The 17283-nt window shown below is 42.4% G+C and overlaps 1 protein-coding gene across 1 annotated transcript in view; it reads right to left on the reverse strand.

Moving 5' to 3' along the window:
* Ptp69D (Protein tyrosine phosphatase 69D) overlaps positions 1-17283 on the reverse strand; it is a 187852-nt gene that overhangs the window by 89392 nt on the left and 81177 nt on the right. The window contains 1 exon segment of the mRNA XM_068283924.1: positions 7221-7331. Coding sequence (XP_068140025.1) covers positions 7221-7331 — 111 coding nt within the window.

Below are 17283 nucleotides of genomic sequence, written 5' to 3' on the forward strand. Positions count from 1 at the left end.
TGCAAGCGGGCAGCTAGCTTAATGGCTTTGTTAGGAATTGCATCGGGGCCTGGGGCTTTGTTGTCTTGCAGGTGTCCTGCTGCTAATAGCACCTCCTCTCTGGTTACCGGGCTGTATTGGCTTAATATGGGACTCGCGTTCCTTGGCAATACCGTTGACGTACTTGGGAACAGCGTTTTAACGATACGCTCCATATGTTGTTCTAACGGTTCTAACGGCGCTGCTGGCTTTATCGCCTTAAGCTTCTTCATTGCTAGCTTGTGTCGTAATAATGTCGATGCAAATGTTTCCGGATTAAGTGTGTCCACCCTGTACATTTTTGGTTTGTCCGATGTAACTGCAGCTGCTGCTGGACTTTCGCCAATAGTGCAGATGATTTCTGTATGGTCGCTGGCTGTATAATGGCTGCAAAGCTCCCACTTAGCTGTGTTAAAAATTTGCCTGCTGGTGAAGGTCACGTCGATGACAGAGCCGTAGCCCGCTCTGTTAAATGTGAACTCGCTGCCTGTGCTCAACACTACCAGATCTGAGGTGGCGAATGCTTCGAGTATGCTTCACGTATGTTTAGGCTTATTGCCAAAAAACAACTGTAGAGCCATACTTAATCTATTTTTGATCGCACAAAACAGTTGTTTCGTTGCACAGACTGGACTGGATGAGCAGTGAGTTTTTGCCACAGGTCTAAATAGCCGCTTGTGCGAGCAAGTTTTGCGCAGCTGCACAATGATTAAAATCCAACTGCATGAACCTAACCATTATAGACAGGTTGGTTGCTCTACTGTTTTGCCCTGAGGGCACTCTTTGCTGGGGTCGCGATCTGTCGCTGCGCAGTTAAAACAATTTTGGGCTTCGTTGCATGCCACAGACTTGTGGCCTGTCTGTCTGCTGTTGCATTTAGCGGCAACGTGTCCAAAGTTTAGGCACTTATAGCACCTTTGTGTGGCTGCTCTCTGTTTAACTTGGCACAGGCCAACGACGAAGTCCTTTTTCCTCAGAAGAATTGCCGCACTATTCTGTGTTAAGCAAACAATGGCCATCTGGGTTTCGTTGTATGTGGGTCTCACCATTATTTGGCTTGAGCCGGGGTGCCAGGTGCCCTGGTTATAGCAGCAATAATATCTACTTTTGTTACCAGGCAGTCCAGTTTGCGAAGCTCGAGATGCGTCACATCAGTGAATGTGCGAATTTTGACGCCTGTTCCCAGTACACTGCTCAGTTCTTCTTGTAGCTTGTTGCCTCCATCCTTAGTTTTTAGCTCCAACAACAGGTCGCCATTCTGAGTCTTTTTGGCCCTTGTAACGCTATCTTTTACGCAGCTTAGCCGCCCATCTTCGCGCCTGGTGACCATCCTGAGCATATCCGCGTAAGAAGTCCCCTCGTCCGCCTTAATTATTATGGCATCAGGCTTGCCTCTGCGCATAGTTGGCTTGCGCTTTGCGCCTACCATTTGTCACTCTGGGCCAGAGTCATCTTTTCCTGCAGATTTTGCACTGGTGCTATCGCAATCTCTGCGATATGATTTCTCGCTGTGTTTCGCCGAGATGCGCCGCCTCTTAATTTGGATGCATACGTCTGCCCGCTGCTACGTTGCTTTTTTGGCGGAGTATTTCTTTGCGCCACTGCATCTTCTCTTTGCCGCTTTCGGCTGTCAGCATGGCAAACTGTGGCTCCAATGTACTGAGCTTTGACGGTGACCGGCAAAGTTTGCGTGGCCACCTCAACTTTACATACTGCTTGGCTTTTGTCACCGAGTACTTTGTAACAGATGACAATTTACATACAGTTTATGTAGAGTTGCATGTGTGTGTGTGTGTGTGTTTTTTTTTTTTTTTTTTTTAATTCCTTTATTTATAACATAAAAATATCAAAGAAGTTAAATTCGGCTATGCCGAAGTTTATATACCCTTGCAGTCCTTGACAATAATAATTTCACATGTTCAAAATTTGTTTTCTGCAACTCAATTCATTAATATACAAACAAAACAATTTTACTCTTCATACTATGTACAATTTGTTCTTCTTCTTCCCTCATTCCCTAAGCAAAGCAACGCACGCATACACATACAGTTTATGTAGCGTTGCGTCTGTGTGTGTATGCATGTGCTCTGTTGATTTGATGATGACGTAGTAGGCAGCAAGCAGAGCTGCCGGCAGCGATTGAACCGATTTATATAGACTGTAACTTGTGTTCTATTTATCCGATCAGGGTCAAATTTTGGGATCTGAGATTTTATATCAAATTCTATTATATTGGTGAATTTCATGGGGATACTCCAATTTTTGCAAAAATTTTTGTTCCAGAGCTATATGATATAGTAGTCCGATCCCAAAGATTTTCATACTTTATCTCACCCGGGTAAAAAAAAGCTCCCAAAAAAAATTTCATCCCGATAGCTCTTAAGATGGCTGAGTAAAACGCGTACGCACCGACGGACAGACGGACAGACGGACATGGCTATATCGACTTAGCTTCTCATGCTGATCAAGAATATATATACTTTATGGGGTCGGAAACGTCTCCTTCTGTGCGTTACAAACATCTGACCAATTTTATAATACCCTCTGCAAGGGTATAAAAACAATAACATAAGAATATACAATGTTTCCTATCGGACTGCAGGCATAATACGAAACAAATTTTTGCGGGACGTCCCAGGGGGAATTGCTTCGCAAAAACGTGTTGCTAGCATACTTATCCGTTTCTTGCGCGTTCCTCTTGTCTAAGGACTTGACAGACCACACCCGCAAAGCCGCATACTGCGTCCCAGTTCGCCGATTTGGCCAGCATAGCTGTGACCAAGTTGTCAGGTGTAAGGGCAGTGTTGATCAGGTCTGCCACCCTTTGTCGCTCGTTGTTGAACCTGACGCATTCAAACAGGATATGTCTTGCGTCTTCGACTGTGCTGCTGCCGCAGACCGAGCAGAAGGGTACATGCTCATGCCCAAACCGGTGCAGATATGATCTGCAGCATCCGTGACCTGAAAGCAGTTGTGTGAGTTGGAAGGAAACTTGCCCATGTTTTCTCTCCGTCCACTCCGTTACGTTGGGGATCAGGAGATGCGTCCACCTTCCCTTGCTAGAGGCATCCCAGCGTCTTTGCCAGTTCACAAGACTCCGAATTCTCGCCTCAGAGCTGGCCTCTTTTTTGGGTGTGCCGCGGCTGACAGCTACGGCGATCACCTTGGCTTCATCGGCAAGTAGGTCGATTGGGATCATACCCGCAATTACCAACGCAGCGTCCTCCGAAACGGTCCTGTAAGCGCTGCACACTCGAAGTGCGCATAGACGATATGTGGCTTTAATGCCTCTGCTGTATGACGTGCATAGCTTGCGACCATACTTGCGCTGAGTACAATATCACTGACTTTAGCACACTCGCTAGCAGCAGCCTGCGCTCCTGTTTCGGGCCTCTGGTATTTAACATGATTCGGGACAAGGCCTGCCCAGTACTCGCCGCCTTGGTATGTACGTGATTCAGATGTTCCCGAAAGCAAAGACGAGTGTCTATCCATACGCCCAGGTAACGTATGGCCAGCTTTGAGACAATCGCAGATCCCTCTACTAGTATCCTCGCCACTTCCACTGTCTTCCTACTACTAATAAGCACCGCCTCCGTTTTGTGCACTGCCAGTGAGAGACCGACTGAGTGAAGCCAGTTCGTAATTTTTTCAATCGCGCAGGATGCAAACGCTTCAGTCGTCGCAAGATCCTTGGCTACGATCACTAACGCCACGTCATCTGCGTATCCGATTGTTTCGCATCCTGGTGGTAGAGGGATCCTCAGAATGCCGTCGTACATTATGTTCCACAGTAGCGGGCCCAATACGGACCCTTGTGGAACCCCGGCGGAAATGTGGCGACTGTCGCAGCCCTCATCTGTGTTGAATCGCAGCACTCTCCCTTCAAAATAACTCCGTATGATGGCTTGCAGGTATACCGGCGCTTCCAGCCTACACACCGAGCTCAGGATGCAGCCCCAGTCCGCTGTGTTGAAGGCGTTCTTAAAGTCTATTGTGACGACCAGGCAGTATTTTTTAGAGCCGCCCTTCCACCGGGAGCCCTCGATTGCATTTGCAGCAATATTGACTACTTTGCTGATTGCATCTATCGTCGACCTTGCCTTCCGAAAGCCGAATTGGTTTTCCGAGAGGCCATTGCTCCTGCTGATTAGCTCGTTTAACCTAGTGTTGATTAGTCCTTCCAGGACTTTGCCGACTGTGTCTATTAGACAAATCGGCCTGTAGGAGGATGCTACGTCAGGTGGCTGCCCCGGCTTTGGCAGCAATACCAGTTTTTGAACTTTCCACTGCGATGGAAAAACTCCCAGTAAGCATTTATTAAAGGTTTCAACAAATGCTTCTGGGCGTAGCGTCATAGCCAGTTTGACTGCACGATTCGGGAATAAATCCGGGCCTGGGGCCTTACCGGGCTTAAGCGATTTGGCTGCGACTAAAATTTCTTCTGTGGAGACTGCATTGATGCTAGAAAGCCTTACAGGTGCGATGGGCGATGCGCTAAAAAGGTTCGATCGGCTTGGAAAGAGAGCGTCGACTATTTTTTTGAGGTCTGCGGCACCTGTTGGCGCGGATTGCCGGTTTGCATGGATACGTTTTACTACTAGTTTATAGGCCTTACCCCAGGGGTCGTGCTCAGCTGAGTCACACAGATTGAGGAAAACCTCTTTTTTGGCTGCTAGGATGGCCTTCTTCAGGGATTTTCTCGATTGGCTAAAAGTGGAGTGCATCTGTGGCCAGTTTTCCAGCCGCTTCCTTGCCCTTTGGTAACGCCTTCTTGCGGTTAGGCAAGCCCTTCGCAGATTTCCAATTTCATCATTCCACCAGAAGACTGGTTGGTGATGTTTGTTGAAAGGTCTGGAGCGGGCCATACTCGCATCGCAGGCTGATGCCAGCATGCCACATAGCTGGTCTGCCATGCCTTGAGCAGATCCCGCAGCCAGCGTCGCATCGTAAATTGCAGTTGTAAATGCCTGGGTGTTAAGCGTGTCAGCCTTATATGGTAATTCCACTGCCTGGGTACGCGTCTCTTGTGGTCGAGCTGCCTGTCCAAGGGAAAAAATGATGGCCTCATGGTCGCTGGCTGTGTAGTTGTCATCCAGCCGCCATGCAGCAAATCTCGCCAAGCTGTTGCTGACGAAGGTAAGGTCGATTATTGATCCTCTGCCTGCGCTGTTGAACGTGTTGCGAGAGCCGCAGTTTAGAAGTGCGACGTCTAATGCGGCTAGCGACTCTAGAACGGCGCGCCCGCGAGCATTTGTTATGCTGCTGCCCCATTCTTGGGCCCACGCATTGAAGTCTCCAGCTATTACGAACGGGATGTGCGCTCTCGCGTCCGCCGCTAGTTCGTCCAGCGATTCGCAGAAGTCCAGATAGTCTAGACTAGGCGGGAAATAGCAGCTGTAGATCCACTTGCCGTTTATTAAGGCTCTGACAAAATGCCCGCCTGCTAGCCTCGAACGCAGTTGTACATTGGGATTGCCACATGCCCAAAGCACTGCCTTGCCGGAATTACTGCATATCCAATTCTCAGCAGACATCCTACGAAAAGGCTCACTTATGATTGCCACGTCAGACCTCGTTTCGCGCACCCGCTGCTTCAGCAGCTCGTGAGCCGCTTCGCAGTGATTCAAGTTTAATTGGATAAAATATATTTCTGCTTTGGTGGCCTCTTCATCCATTTCCAACACGTCCAATCTGACAAGATTTGCCAACGATTTAGCCTCGACTTGGCCTTCAAGTGCTGTGTCGATGTCCTGCTGTCTCTTGCTGACATTTTCAGCGCCGACTTGGTTTAACTCTAGCAAGAGATTACCTTTTGCGGTACGCCTCACCTTTTGAACGCTATCGCCAACAGCCTGCAACTTTGCATCCTGGCTTCTGGTCACCAGCTTCAACATATCGCTGTATGACATGCCGCCCTTGCTTTGTACCGGAATAGCGGCCTTAGTTTGTCATTTATATGACGTTGCCGCTTTACCTCGCCCTTAGAGGCATCTTCAACTTGTTTCTCCTCATCGGAGTTTTTCTTTGCCTCGCTCAATGGGCTGGTGGCTTCGATTATATGCTGCAACAGGGATCCCTTTTCCTCGATTTCATCATCAATCGTGGCGCCACGCTGTTGCATTGACTTGGCTCTTTTCGGAAAATTTCCGCCTGGAGAACCTGCCTCCTTTCTGACTCGCTTTGCTGGTGCATGCAAAATACTCGTATGGGCGCCTGCCGACAGAATTGTCGTAGCCGCCGGTGACGCTGCTATTAAGCCGCTTTGCAGTGCCACAATCGATCCATTTGCTCTTGCGCTGCTATTGGCGACATCAGCTTCTGCTATGACAGGTCGCACCATGGGAGAGTTGCTCTTTGGGGCAACAGCTGCTCTGCTCTGTGGCGGCGGGGAGCGTAACATCGCACCACACTGTGGCTGAGCAACCTCGTCTGTATTGTCTTCAAGGTCGAAAAGATTGGCAGGGGGGTGTGGCAAGTATAGAATAATAGTTATAAACAGATACAATATATATTTATATAAACAGATGAATATAAATATATATATATATAAAATATAAATATAAATATATTTAAATTATTCCAAGTGGCTGACGGCACAGCGGGGGTTCGAACCTGGACCCACGGCCAGGTGGCCGCTTGCTTACCGGCACCGCTAGCGATCAGTTGTTCGCCGCGAGGCTGAAAAGTCTGCTATATACTGCTGGAGCTTGGCTTAGGGGAAGAGGGGAGCTTAAAAGCTCGGGTTGTTGCGGTGCAAAAGCTCTGCTCGCTGATGATGGGTCTCCAAGAGCGGCTTGGCAGGGCCGGCAGTCAGCTGGTAACCACACCACTTTTAGTTTTATTTTTCCTTGTGTGTGATTCCTGTTCCTGCTCCTCTTTGCTTTGTGTGTGTGTGTGTATGTGTGTATGCATGTACTCTGTTGATGACGAATGGCGTAGTAGACAGCAAGCAGTGCTGCCGGCAGAGCGGGGAGCAGAGCCGATCTATATTGACTGTAACTTATGTTCTATTTATCCGATCAGATTCAATTTGGGATCTGAGGTTTAAGTCCAATATTATCACATATGAAAATTTCATAGCGATACCCCAACTCCTTCACCTACTTTTCGTATAGAACTGTATGATATAGTGGTCCGATCCTCAAGACTTCATACTTGATCTGCTCTTAGGTGCTAGGGGGTTAAGTTTTAATACTCACTCTGTTGCGGTCGTATGGTAAAACATCTGGGTTTCGATTTTTTGCAATATTATCTTCATGCTCGCCTACCGAACAGGACTTATTAATTTCATCCGTAATGTCAATCAGTTTCTGTAATAACACACAATTTGAATCATTAGTTGTATAAACTTATTTTTTAAAAATATCAAAGAAGCTAAATTCCGCTATGCCGAAGTTTATATACCCTTGCAGTCCTTGGCCATAATATTTTTACAAGTTTCAAACTCTTTTTCTGTAACTCAATTCATCAATGCACAGACAAAACCTTCCAAATATCATTTCCATTTCTTGATCTCCTTTTTTCCCATTACATTTTACATGCTTACAGCGATTAAAACGCATTCACATACAGTTTATGTAAAGCTGCCTCTGTGTGTGCATGCGTGTTGACGTAGTAGGCTACCGGCCGCAATTGAGCAGAGTTGATTTATATTGACTGTAACTTGTGTTTTACTTATCCGGTCTGATTAAAATTTCGGGGTCTGGTGTTTTATATTGAAAACTATCATACTAGTTAATTTCATAAGATATTCTAATTTCTTCAACTATTGTTCTTTTATAACTATATGATACGGTAGTCTTTTTAAAAAAAAAAAAAAAAAAAATTATGTGCCATAGAACTTCGAGTGATTTAGTTTTTTTTGAACAGAATTGATTGGTTTTGATGTTGTGCATCAATTTATTTTTATACCCTTGCAAAAAGGGAATATTAATTTTGGTCAGAAGTGTGCAACGCATAGAACGAAGCATCTCTGGCCATACAAAGTAGGTATATATATTCTTAATCAGCACGACGAGACGAGTTCAAATAGCCATGTCCGTCCGTCCGTCTGGATCAACGCAAACTACTCCGAGACCGTAAGAGCTACAAAACTGAAATTTTGCATGTAGGCTTGTATATACTGCAGGGGATTCAGCCGGATCGGACCACTATATCAGATAGCTCCCATACAAACCCCAAAGTCACGAACAGTGACTTTTCTCAATAACTTCGTTATTTTCTGTGATATTATCGTGAAATATTAGAGAGTTTAAAACTACTGTGCCAAATTTGATCAAGATCGAATGACTATATCATATAGCTCCCATAGGAACGATAGGACGAAAACAGTGACTTTTGTAAATAACTTCGTTACTTTTAACGCGATTGCGATCAAATTAAACATTTGTTAGTTTAATATATCTGTTAATGACTGTGCCAAATTTGATCAAGATCGGACGACTACATCATATAGCTCCTATAGGAACGATCGGTGGAAAACAGTGACTTTGATCAATATCTTCGTTATTTCCTATGATTGTAGGCCATTCTTTCGCAAACATAAGCCTTTTTAGATAAAACGTTCGTCCACATTGATGGCTAATAGGTAAGGAAAGAGTATTAGAAATGTTAAGCTTTATTTGTAGACTTAAGATTTTTCCATATTGGCCTCGACCTTTTTTTAAAAATTATTTTTCTGAGTCACTCACACGACATAACTCACACGACATTTTCTCCAGTACAGTTTTCAATGCATTTTCATAGAAAGTTTTTGTTAATTTATTAGTATTTCAGCTATTAATATAAACCAAAATAAGAAAGAGATTATTTATGAGTTGATACCGACTAATAAATACTCTATTTATTTAATGTTAGAGAAAGAAAAATTTATTTTCAAATTGTGCCCAAGAAATATATATTAATTTATGTAGGACTTTTGGGAATATAAAGTTCGGCCCACATTTATTTTCTTTTCGGTGTCATATTCCCTTAGGTTAAAAAAAACCTACTTTCGACGTCAATTGGATTCTCTGCCTTTGATTTTCACTTTTTTTTATTTATATTTTCTTTCTCCATCTAAATTTCAATTAAAAAAAAGATAACAATAACTTTACAAACAAATATATATATAAGGGTTTCCACTTATGGTCACTCACATGACAAACTTTCGTAGTTAATAAAACAAAAAATGATTTGGCCAAAGAATTTTTTTTTTTTTTTTTTTTTTTATGATTGTTTGACGAATTTGACGCAAAAGAAATATTTTCATCTATTCTTTTTTTTTTTTTTTTTGTGTAGCAAATTTACAAAAAACACAAACTCAACTTTTATTACAAATATTTTGTACATTTGAAATTTTTGTCACTATATCTATCCAAAAATATAAAATTGGAACATTTCTTAAGAAAATATAATGGAAAAAGGACAGATCTTTGGTACTTTATGTTTGAATCTTGTGGTTAACCTTTTTCCGGAAATGCCCATATAGAAAATTACTTAAAAATTTGTCTTTTATTATACCCTTGCAAAAAGGGTATATTAATTTTGGTCAGAAGTGTGCAACGCATAGAACGAAGCATCCCCGACCATACAAAGTATATATATTCTTGATCAGCACGACGAGACGAGTTCAACTAGCCATGTCCGTCCGTCCGTCCGTCCGTCTGGATCAACGCAAACTCCTCCTAGACCATAAGAGCTACAGAGCTGAAATTTTGCACGTAGGCTTGTACATACTGCAGGCGTTGTATATCTCGGATTCAGCCGGATCGGACCACTATATCATATAGCTCCCATACAAACCCCAAAGTCACGAACAGTGACTTTTCTCAATAACTTCGTTATTTTCTATGCTATTATCGTGAAACTTAATCTTAGAGAGTTTGTATTACGCCTATAAACGACTGTGCCAAGTTTCATCAAGATCGGGTGACTATATCATATAGCTCCCATAGGAACGATCGGTCGAAAACAGTGACTTTTATGAATAACTTCGTTACTTTTAACGTGATTGTTTTCAAATTAAACATTTGTTAGTTTAAAATATCTGTTAATGACTGTGCCAAATTTTATCAAGATAGGATGACTATATCATATAGCTCCCATAGGAATGATCGGTCGAAAACAGTGACTTTTGTAAATAGCTTCGTTACTTTTAACGTGATTGCTTTCAAATTAAACATTTCTTAATTTAATATATCTGTTAATGACTGTGTCGAATTTGATAAAGATCGGGTGACGATATCATATAGCTCCCATAGGAACGATCGGTGGAAAACAGTGACTTTGATCAATATCTTCGTTATTTCCTATGATTGTAGGCCATTCTTTCGCAAACATAAGCCTTTTTAGATAAAACGTTCTTCCACATTGATGGCTAATAGGTAAGGAAAGAGTTACCAAAAAAGTTGCAAGGGTATACAAACTTTGACGCGGTCGAAGTTAGCCCCGGCCCTCTGGTTTTCAGAAGTATGCAACGCATAGAACGAAGCATCTCCGACCATACAAAGTATATATAGTCTTGATCAGCACGACGAGACGAGTTCAAATAGCCATGTCCGTCCGTCTGTCCGTCCGTCTGGATCAACGCAAACTCCTCCTAGACCGTAAGAGCTACAGAGCTGAAATTGCATGTAGGCTTGTATATACTGCAGGCGTTGTATATCTCGGATTCAGCCGGATCGGACCACTATATCATATAGCTCCCATACAAACCCCAAAGTCACGAACTGTGACTTTTCTCAATAACTTCGCTATTTTCTGCGCTATTATAGTGAAACTTAATATTAGAGAGTTTATTACGCCTATAAACTACTGTTCCAAATTTGATCATCGGGTGACTATATCATACAGCTCCCATAGGAACGAACGGGCGAAAACAGTGACTTTTGTAAATAACTTTGTTACTTTTAACGTGATTGTTTTCAAATTAAACATTTCTTAATTTAATATATCTGTTAATGACTGTGCCGAATTTAATTTATCAGATAGATAGGGTGACTATATCATATAGCTCCCATAGGAACGATCGGTGGAAAACAGTGACTATGATCAATATCTTCGTTATTTCCTATGACTGTAGGCCATTCTTTCGCAAACATAAGCCTTTTTAGATATAACGTTCTTCCACATTGATGGCTAATAGGTAAGGAAAGAGTTACCAAAAAAGTTGCAAGGGTATACAAACTTTGACGCGGTCGAAGTTAGCCCCGGCCCTCTGGTTTTTTGAGTATTTTAAGAACTTTTATAAAAAATTTTTGGAAATTAATATAATTTTTTGTACATGTTCCTTAAACCATAAATCATATCTAATAATCCTTTAAACTCATTACCTTAGCAAGTGGTGCTATTTTTAAGTTCGCAGAAATATATTCTTGATTAACATAAACCGGATTTGCATACTGCATCTCACCCAGGTATATATAGCTTAAATACCAAATTTTATCTCAATCAAATTGACGGAGTAAAGTGCAGAGAAGAATTTATGACGTTTTTTTTTTATCTTTGACTTAAGTTCTGATTTTCTCGGCGCCTAAGTAACTAAATGGAATCATTTTTTCTGTAATTTGTTGGTTATTGTATGTCGTTGTCCAGATCAGAACCTGAATGAATCTCTGTCAATGAAGAGAACGAGAACACAGAGAGAGAACGAAATGGAGCAAGTATAGTCAGTCATCAGTAGCAGTTGAGAGTTGAAAGTCGTCAGTCGCAGTCGTCAGTTATCTGTTAAAAGTCGTCGCGAAGCTCAATCAGGCCCCAAACTTTACGTTTGAGGCCTCGTTCGGCTCTGAGTTGAGTTAGGCTTGTACGATCGATGTGCTACGATATTTTAGAAAACGTCTAATAATACAATACGTATATGTACATATGTGCAAAAAAAAAAAAGAACAAAAGTTGACAAAGTGACACCCGCAGCAAACATCTAAAGTATCTAAAGTAACAGAACGCACACCACCTCACAATCAAAGGTGAGAGAAAGCACCGTCAGTGACGACAAAAAATTGGCATCAGAAGCCGAAAGAGGATAGAGAGAAGCAGACAAAAACAGAGCCCGAAACAGCGAACGGACAATTAACAGATGCAGATATCGAAACAGTGACTCAAACAGCTCTTGACCTAATAGACAAAATTGAAACAGCGGAAATGGAGCAAGGGATGGATGGCTAACGCCGTGAAAATGCAAAGTCAATTGCAACATATGATGCATTTACTAACGCTTAAAATACAAGTCGGCGAGCAACGAGATATGCAAATCGTTGGAGAGTTCAATGGAACTGTCCCAAGGAAATGGTTTGAAGTTTTCGAATACAGTGTGGCTGCATTTGAGCTTAACGAAAAGCAAATGTACGTACCGAAGAAAAGTAAGATAAAGGGTGCTGCCAAGCTTTTTTTGGAATTAGTAAGTGTTAACAATTATGTCAGTTTGCAAAGCTGTCTAATGAAAGAATTCGAAGAAGGCTGTTCTGTTTTCAGTGCGGACCAGCTGAACACAAAATAAAACATTGTGTAACGACAAATTCTTGTCCTTCGGGATATTATCAATATCTCTTGGGGCTAGGTTCGGCACAACAAAATTTGTTTTGTGCCCTGGTGAAATTAGAACTCGTTTGTGTTGTGAATTGATTTCGAAGTTTATATTTCTATATATATTTAGAGTTTCTTTGGAGAAGTCTCGATCTTGGTCAGCGTTGAGCATATATTGTTGGTCCCTCGTTGCTTCCGCCGGGTCTCTCCCTTGCTTCGTGTGCTTCCGCTGTTTGCCACACCAGGCTCGTGATTTTAATGCTCCACTTGTAGTCCTCTTCGCAAGACCCTCTTAAACGTCGATTGGCCCTCGGATGCATCCTGTGACTTTTTTCTCTTTGCGCGCTCTTTTGCCACCAGGATAAATACCGTGGCCGTTACCTTTCAGCAGGCTTTTCCTCAGTAATTTGAAATCTTCAGGATATATAGATCCTGGAATTCTGGCAGTAGGATTTATCCTCTTGCCTTCCTTCTCCATGTGTAAATGTTTGGGTACGGTGTTTTAGTCCTGTTCTGAGAACTTATTGTTGTCTGACAAACTTGAAAGGTTACTCGTAAGGCCTTCTATGTTCTTAGACTTTTATCTAGACCCTTTTCTCAGAATTTGTTTTCACTTGATAAGTTTTTAAGGTTTTTCGTAAGGCCAAAATAAACTTGTTGCTTGATCACGACTTGACGACTTGATGATCTTTCCTTGAATTATGCCGCCTTTATATATGCAGATCCTATGACCTCAGGAATTGATTGGTGGAATACCGCTATACAGGTGGTATTTTTCCATCGGCCCATTGCTTTCACCCACGCATTCCCTTTGTCCCTCTGCCTTGCCTGCATGGCGTCACTATCGCTATGCGGCATCTGTCATTTTCTTTTTCATTTGCGGCGACTTCCTATTCCTTCCTTCCTTCCGCCCAGCTTCACCCGTTGACTTTTGATGGTTTCTCTCCACTCGTCATACCAGTTTTGCCCTCTCACCCATACTGGAACTTTTATTTATTTTATTTATTTATTTATTTATTTACGTCAACTTGTTAGCAGTCGACGAAAAAGCTTAAGCTAAAGACAGACAGTAATTAAATGAAGAAGGTAGCTTAGCTTTATACACAACTAAACATCCCCTACCCGGTGGAGGTGTTTTATTTGCACAAGGTGCCAGCTTTGCCCCGATTCACAGCCAATGTGGTCAGGGATGAGTTGCAGCCAATCCAAGTCCAGAATATTTTCATTGGCTTCGCTGTAGATGATTAAAAAGTATAGCGCGAAGAGAAGTGGCAGAAAGATGAGGAGAAATTAGGTGAAAAAGGTTGTTAAAATATTGGCAGAGAACACGAAAAGGTTCGTAAAGAGAGCAGTTAGTCAGACATCTACCAAAGTGAATAGCAAAAAAGTTTCTGGTACGTCGTGAGGGAACACAAAAATATAGCGTATCTAGTAAATTGGTAGAAATGACTTCGCCGTTGATTAGTTTATGGAGAAAGAGAATGAAAAAAACGAGCCTACGGTTATAAAGTGAAGGAAGATTAATAAGAAGAAGTCTGTCAGAATAAGAAGGTAGGCGAAGACTCGGGTCCCAATTAAGACCGCCTAACGCGAACTTAAGAAATTGCTTCTGTACCGATTCAATACTACGCTGGTGAACATCATATTGCGGGTTCCACACTGGCGAGCAATATTCTAGAGTAGGGCGAACTAACGAAGTGTATAAAACATTTGTTACATAGGGATCATCAAATTCTTTGGCCCAACGTTTAATGAAGCCAAGAAGACTGCATGCTCTATTGACAATTGAAGAAATGTGAAAATTAAATGAAAGTTTTGGGTCAAACATAACGCCTAAGTCTTTGAATGATGGTACACAATCTAACAGAACAGACTTGATAGAGTAATGTGCTAGGAACGAAGATAAAGGACTGAATGGCATAAAAGAGAACTTTGAGGCATTAAGTTGTAATTTATTAACGTGGCACCAATCACAGAACGAATCGAGATCTGATTGCAAGTACTGTTGGAAAGAAGGATCATTATAAAAATAACAAATCTTGACATCATTCGCAAACATGAGCACGCGTGAATAAGCCAAGGCCAAGGGCAAATAATTAATGAACGGGGTAAATAACAGTGGGCCCAGATGACTGCCTTAAGGGACACCTGAGGTAACTCGAACAGTTTTAGAAAATGAGGAACGAAAACACACCTTTTGGGTTCTGCCAATAAGATACGATTTAAATCAAGCCAACAGTTTCGGGGAAAAGCCCATAATGTTAAGTTTCGTAAGAAGCATAGAATGATTAACGGTATCGAAGCCTTACTAAAGTCGGTATAAATAACATCAGTTTTACACTTTTTCCGAAAGCCGTGATGTACAAGGGTAGTCAATTCTAAAAGGTTGGTAAGCGACGAACGACCTTTCATAAAGCCATGCTGACAAGGAGAAAAAGTGGATCTGGATAGGTGTTGAAGGGAAGACGTAATAATTTTTTCATACAGCTTAGGTATTGCTAAAAGTTTGGCAATGCCACGGTAGTTAGAAATACCCGATTTGTTGCCCTTTTTAAAAATCGGAATAATAAAAGACTCCTTCCAAACATCAGGAAAGCTACAAGTCTCACTCGATATAAAGAATAACCGAGATAAAGGCTTAGATAGGGAAATCGAACACATTTTAAGGATGCAACTAGGTATATTATCACGGCCAGGTACGAAGGAAGACTTCAAAGATGATAAGCTAGAGATAATACTGTCTTCAATAATACTAGGAAAAACATACAATTTAAATGTGGAATTGAGAAAGGATAGGATGTGGGATCCGAAGCAGTAGTAGAATAAGTCGACTGAAAGAACTTAGCAAACAGATCTGCAATATCTGAATCATTATTAGCATTCTGGTCATTAAGTCTGAAGGTGGATGCTAGTAAATTAAAAACATTTACATAAGGAACGCATTTATCAATTAGAGAATTAAGAGCAGAGTAGAAAAAATTCACTGCACAATCTATGTAAAGTACGATGAAGAGTTACAGAGGCTTAACAGCAGCAAGCGGACAGATGATCACGAACAGCAGAGTTTAACAGCAGAACAACAGAGAGTACAGCAGACAGCAGAAGTGAAGAGCACGAGAGAGAGGCAGTTGAAGTTGTAGAGTCGACGAAGCAGCAGTGAGAGAAAAAGGAAGTGAACCGAAGCAGCAGATTAAGACCTAAACAATTGTAACTTTTCCAAACTACTTTAAATTAAATTAATCAATAAACTTAGTTGAGTAAGCCTACTCAACTCACATTTGGGGGCTCGTCCTAATTTGGAAAGTGCAAGTTATTTGGAGTTGTCCGGAGGTGTCTCAAAATTGGCCAGAGGAGTCTCAAGAGTTTTGCCGCGAATTTGCCGAGTGACGCTGATGAAAGGGACGGAAGTACAAGCAAAGCGTTCTAGAATACCGATAGTGAGAGTGAGACAACCATACTACACCAGATCAAAAGCAAAGAAGGCAGTTCAGAGAATGGCAGACGAGGCGGGTGGCGTGTTGAAGTTGGATGAAGTTGCATCTGCAGGCGAAGTTAGTGCTACTGGATTTCAGGCCATAGCTGATAACACCAAAATTCTGCAGAAACTGGTGCAGTTGCTCGCTTTGAAAGTTGGATCAGACGAGCAGAATAGAAACAGTGGTACAATCGCAGCGGAAAGCTTTGAAAAAATAATCCCTGAGTTTGATGGCGAAACGATTCCGGTAAAACATTGGTTTCGGAATTTCGAATTAAATGCTGAGGCATATGGCTTAAATATAAAGCAGATGTATGTACAAGCACGTGCCAAAATGACCAAAACGGCAAAGCTGTTTTTGGAGGCCATACAGGTGTGTGCCAATATTCGGAGCTACGGATGACGCTGGAGAGTGAATTTGGCCAACGAAGCAAATGCAGCGCCGAGATTGACGCAGAGCTACGGGATCGGAAAAAGCACAATCAGGAGTCGTTTCACGAGTATCTTCTTCAGATGAGAAAGCTGGCAGCGGTTGGTGACGTTGATGTGCAGTCCGTAATCCGCTATATTGTCGACGGCTTGCAGTTGAAAAGCGACTTTAGATATACTCTCTATGGTTGCAAATCCTTTCAAAAGCTTCAGGAGCAGTATGCTGTGTATGAGCGCGTTGCCGAAAGATCTGCGAGACCTTTGTTGGCCAACGAGACGAATCAGAAGAGATCGCCTCATTTCCCAAATAAGCAGAAGCACTGCTTTAATTGTAGATCCGTTAAGCATTTTTGTAAAGATTGCGATGCTGCAACGAAATGCTTTCGGTGCAATAAAGAGGGACATATGGCGAAAAATTGTCCTGGCTCAGCTGCAGACATTAATGTTGTTCGTGATGCTACACGTGTGAAGAGGATAGCTGTCAATGGAGTCGATGTGGAATGCTTAGTGGATACGGGAGCCGATGTATCCCTGGTGACCAAGTCGGTATTCAACAATATTCCAGGCGTCATGATGAAGAAATGGACTTCGAGGCTGCGAGGTCTGGGAAACAATATGATACGCCCAGTTGGATGCTTTGAAGCAGAGGTTACCGTTGATCAAGAGACGACTTCGCACAAATTTGTTGTTATTGCGGATAGAGACATTCAATACGACGCGCTGCTCGGATTTGATTTCATATCTAAATTCGATCTTTCATCATCGGCAGGGGGATACAGTGGAGATTTTGGGCAGCCGTCCGTTTGAGGGATACAAGATGAAAGGTGGACTTCTTTACAGGGAAGAAAACGGTA

Source organism: Drosophila tropicalis, unplaced genomic scaffold (genome assembly GCF_018151085.1).
Source record: "Drosophila tropicalis isolate 14030-0801.00 unplaced genomic scaffold, ASM1815108v1 contig_23, whole genome shotgun sequence".
Classification (NCBI taxonomy): Eukaryota; Metazoa; Arthropoda; class Insecta; order Diptera; family Drosophilidae; genus Drosophila; species Drosophila tropicalis.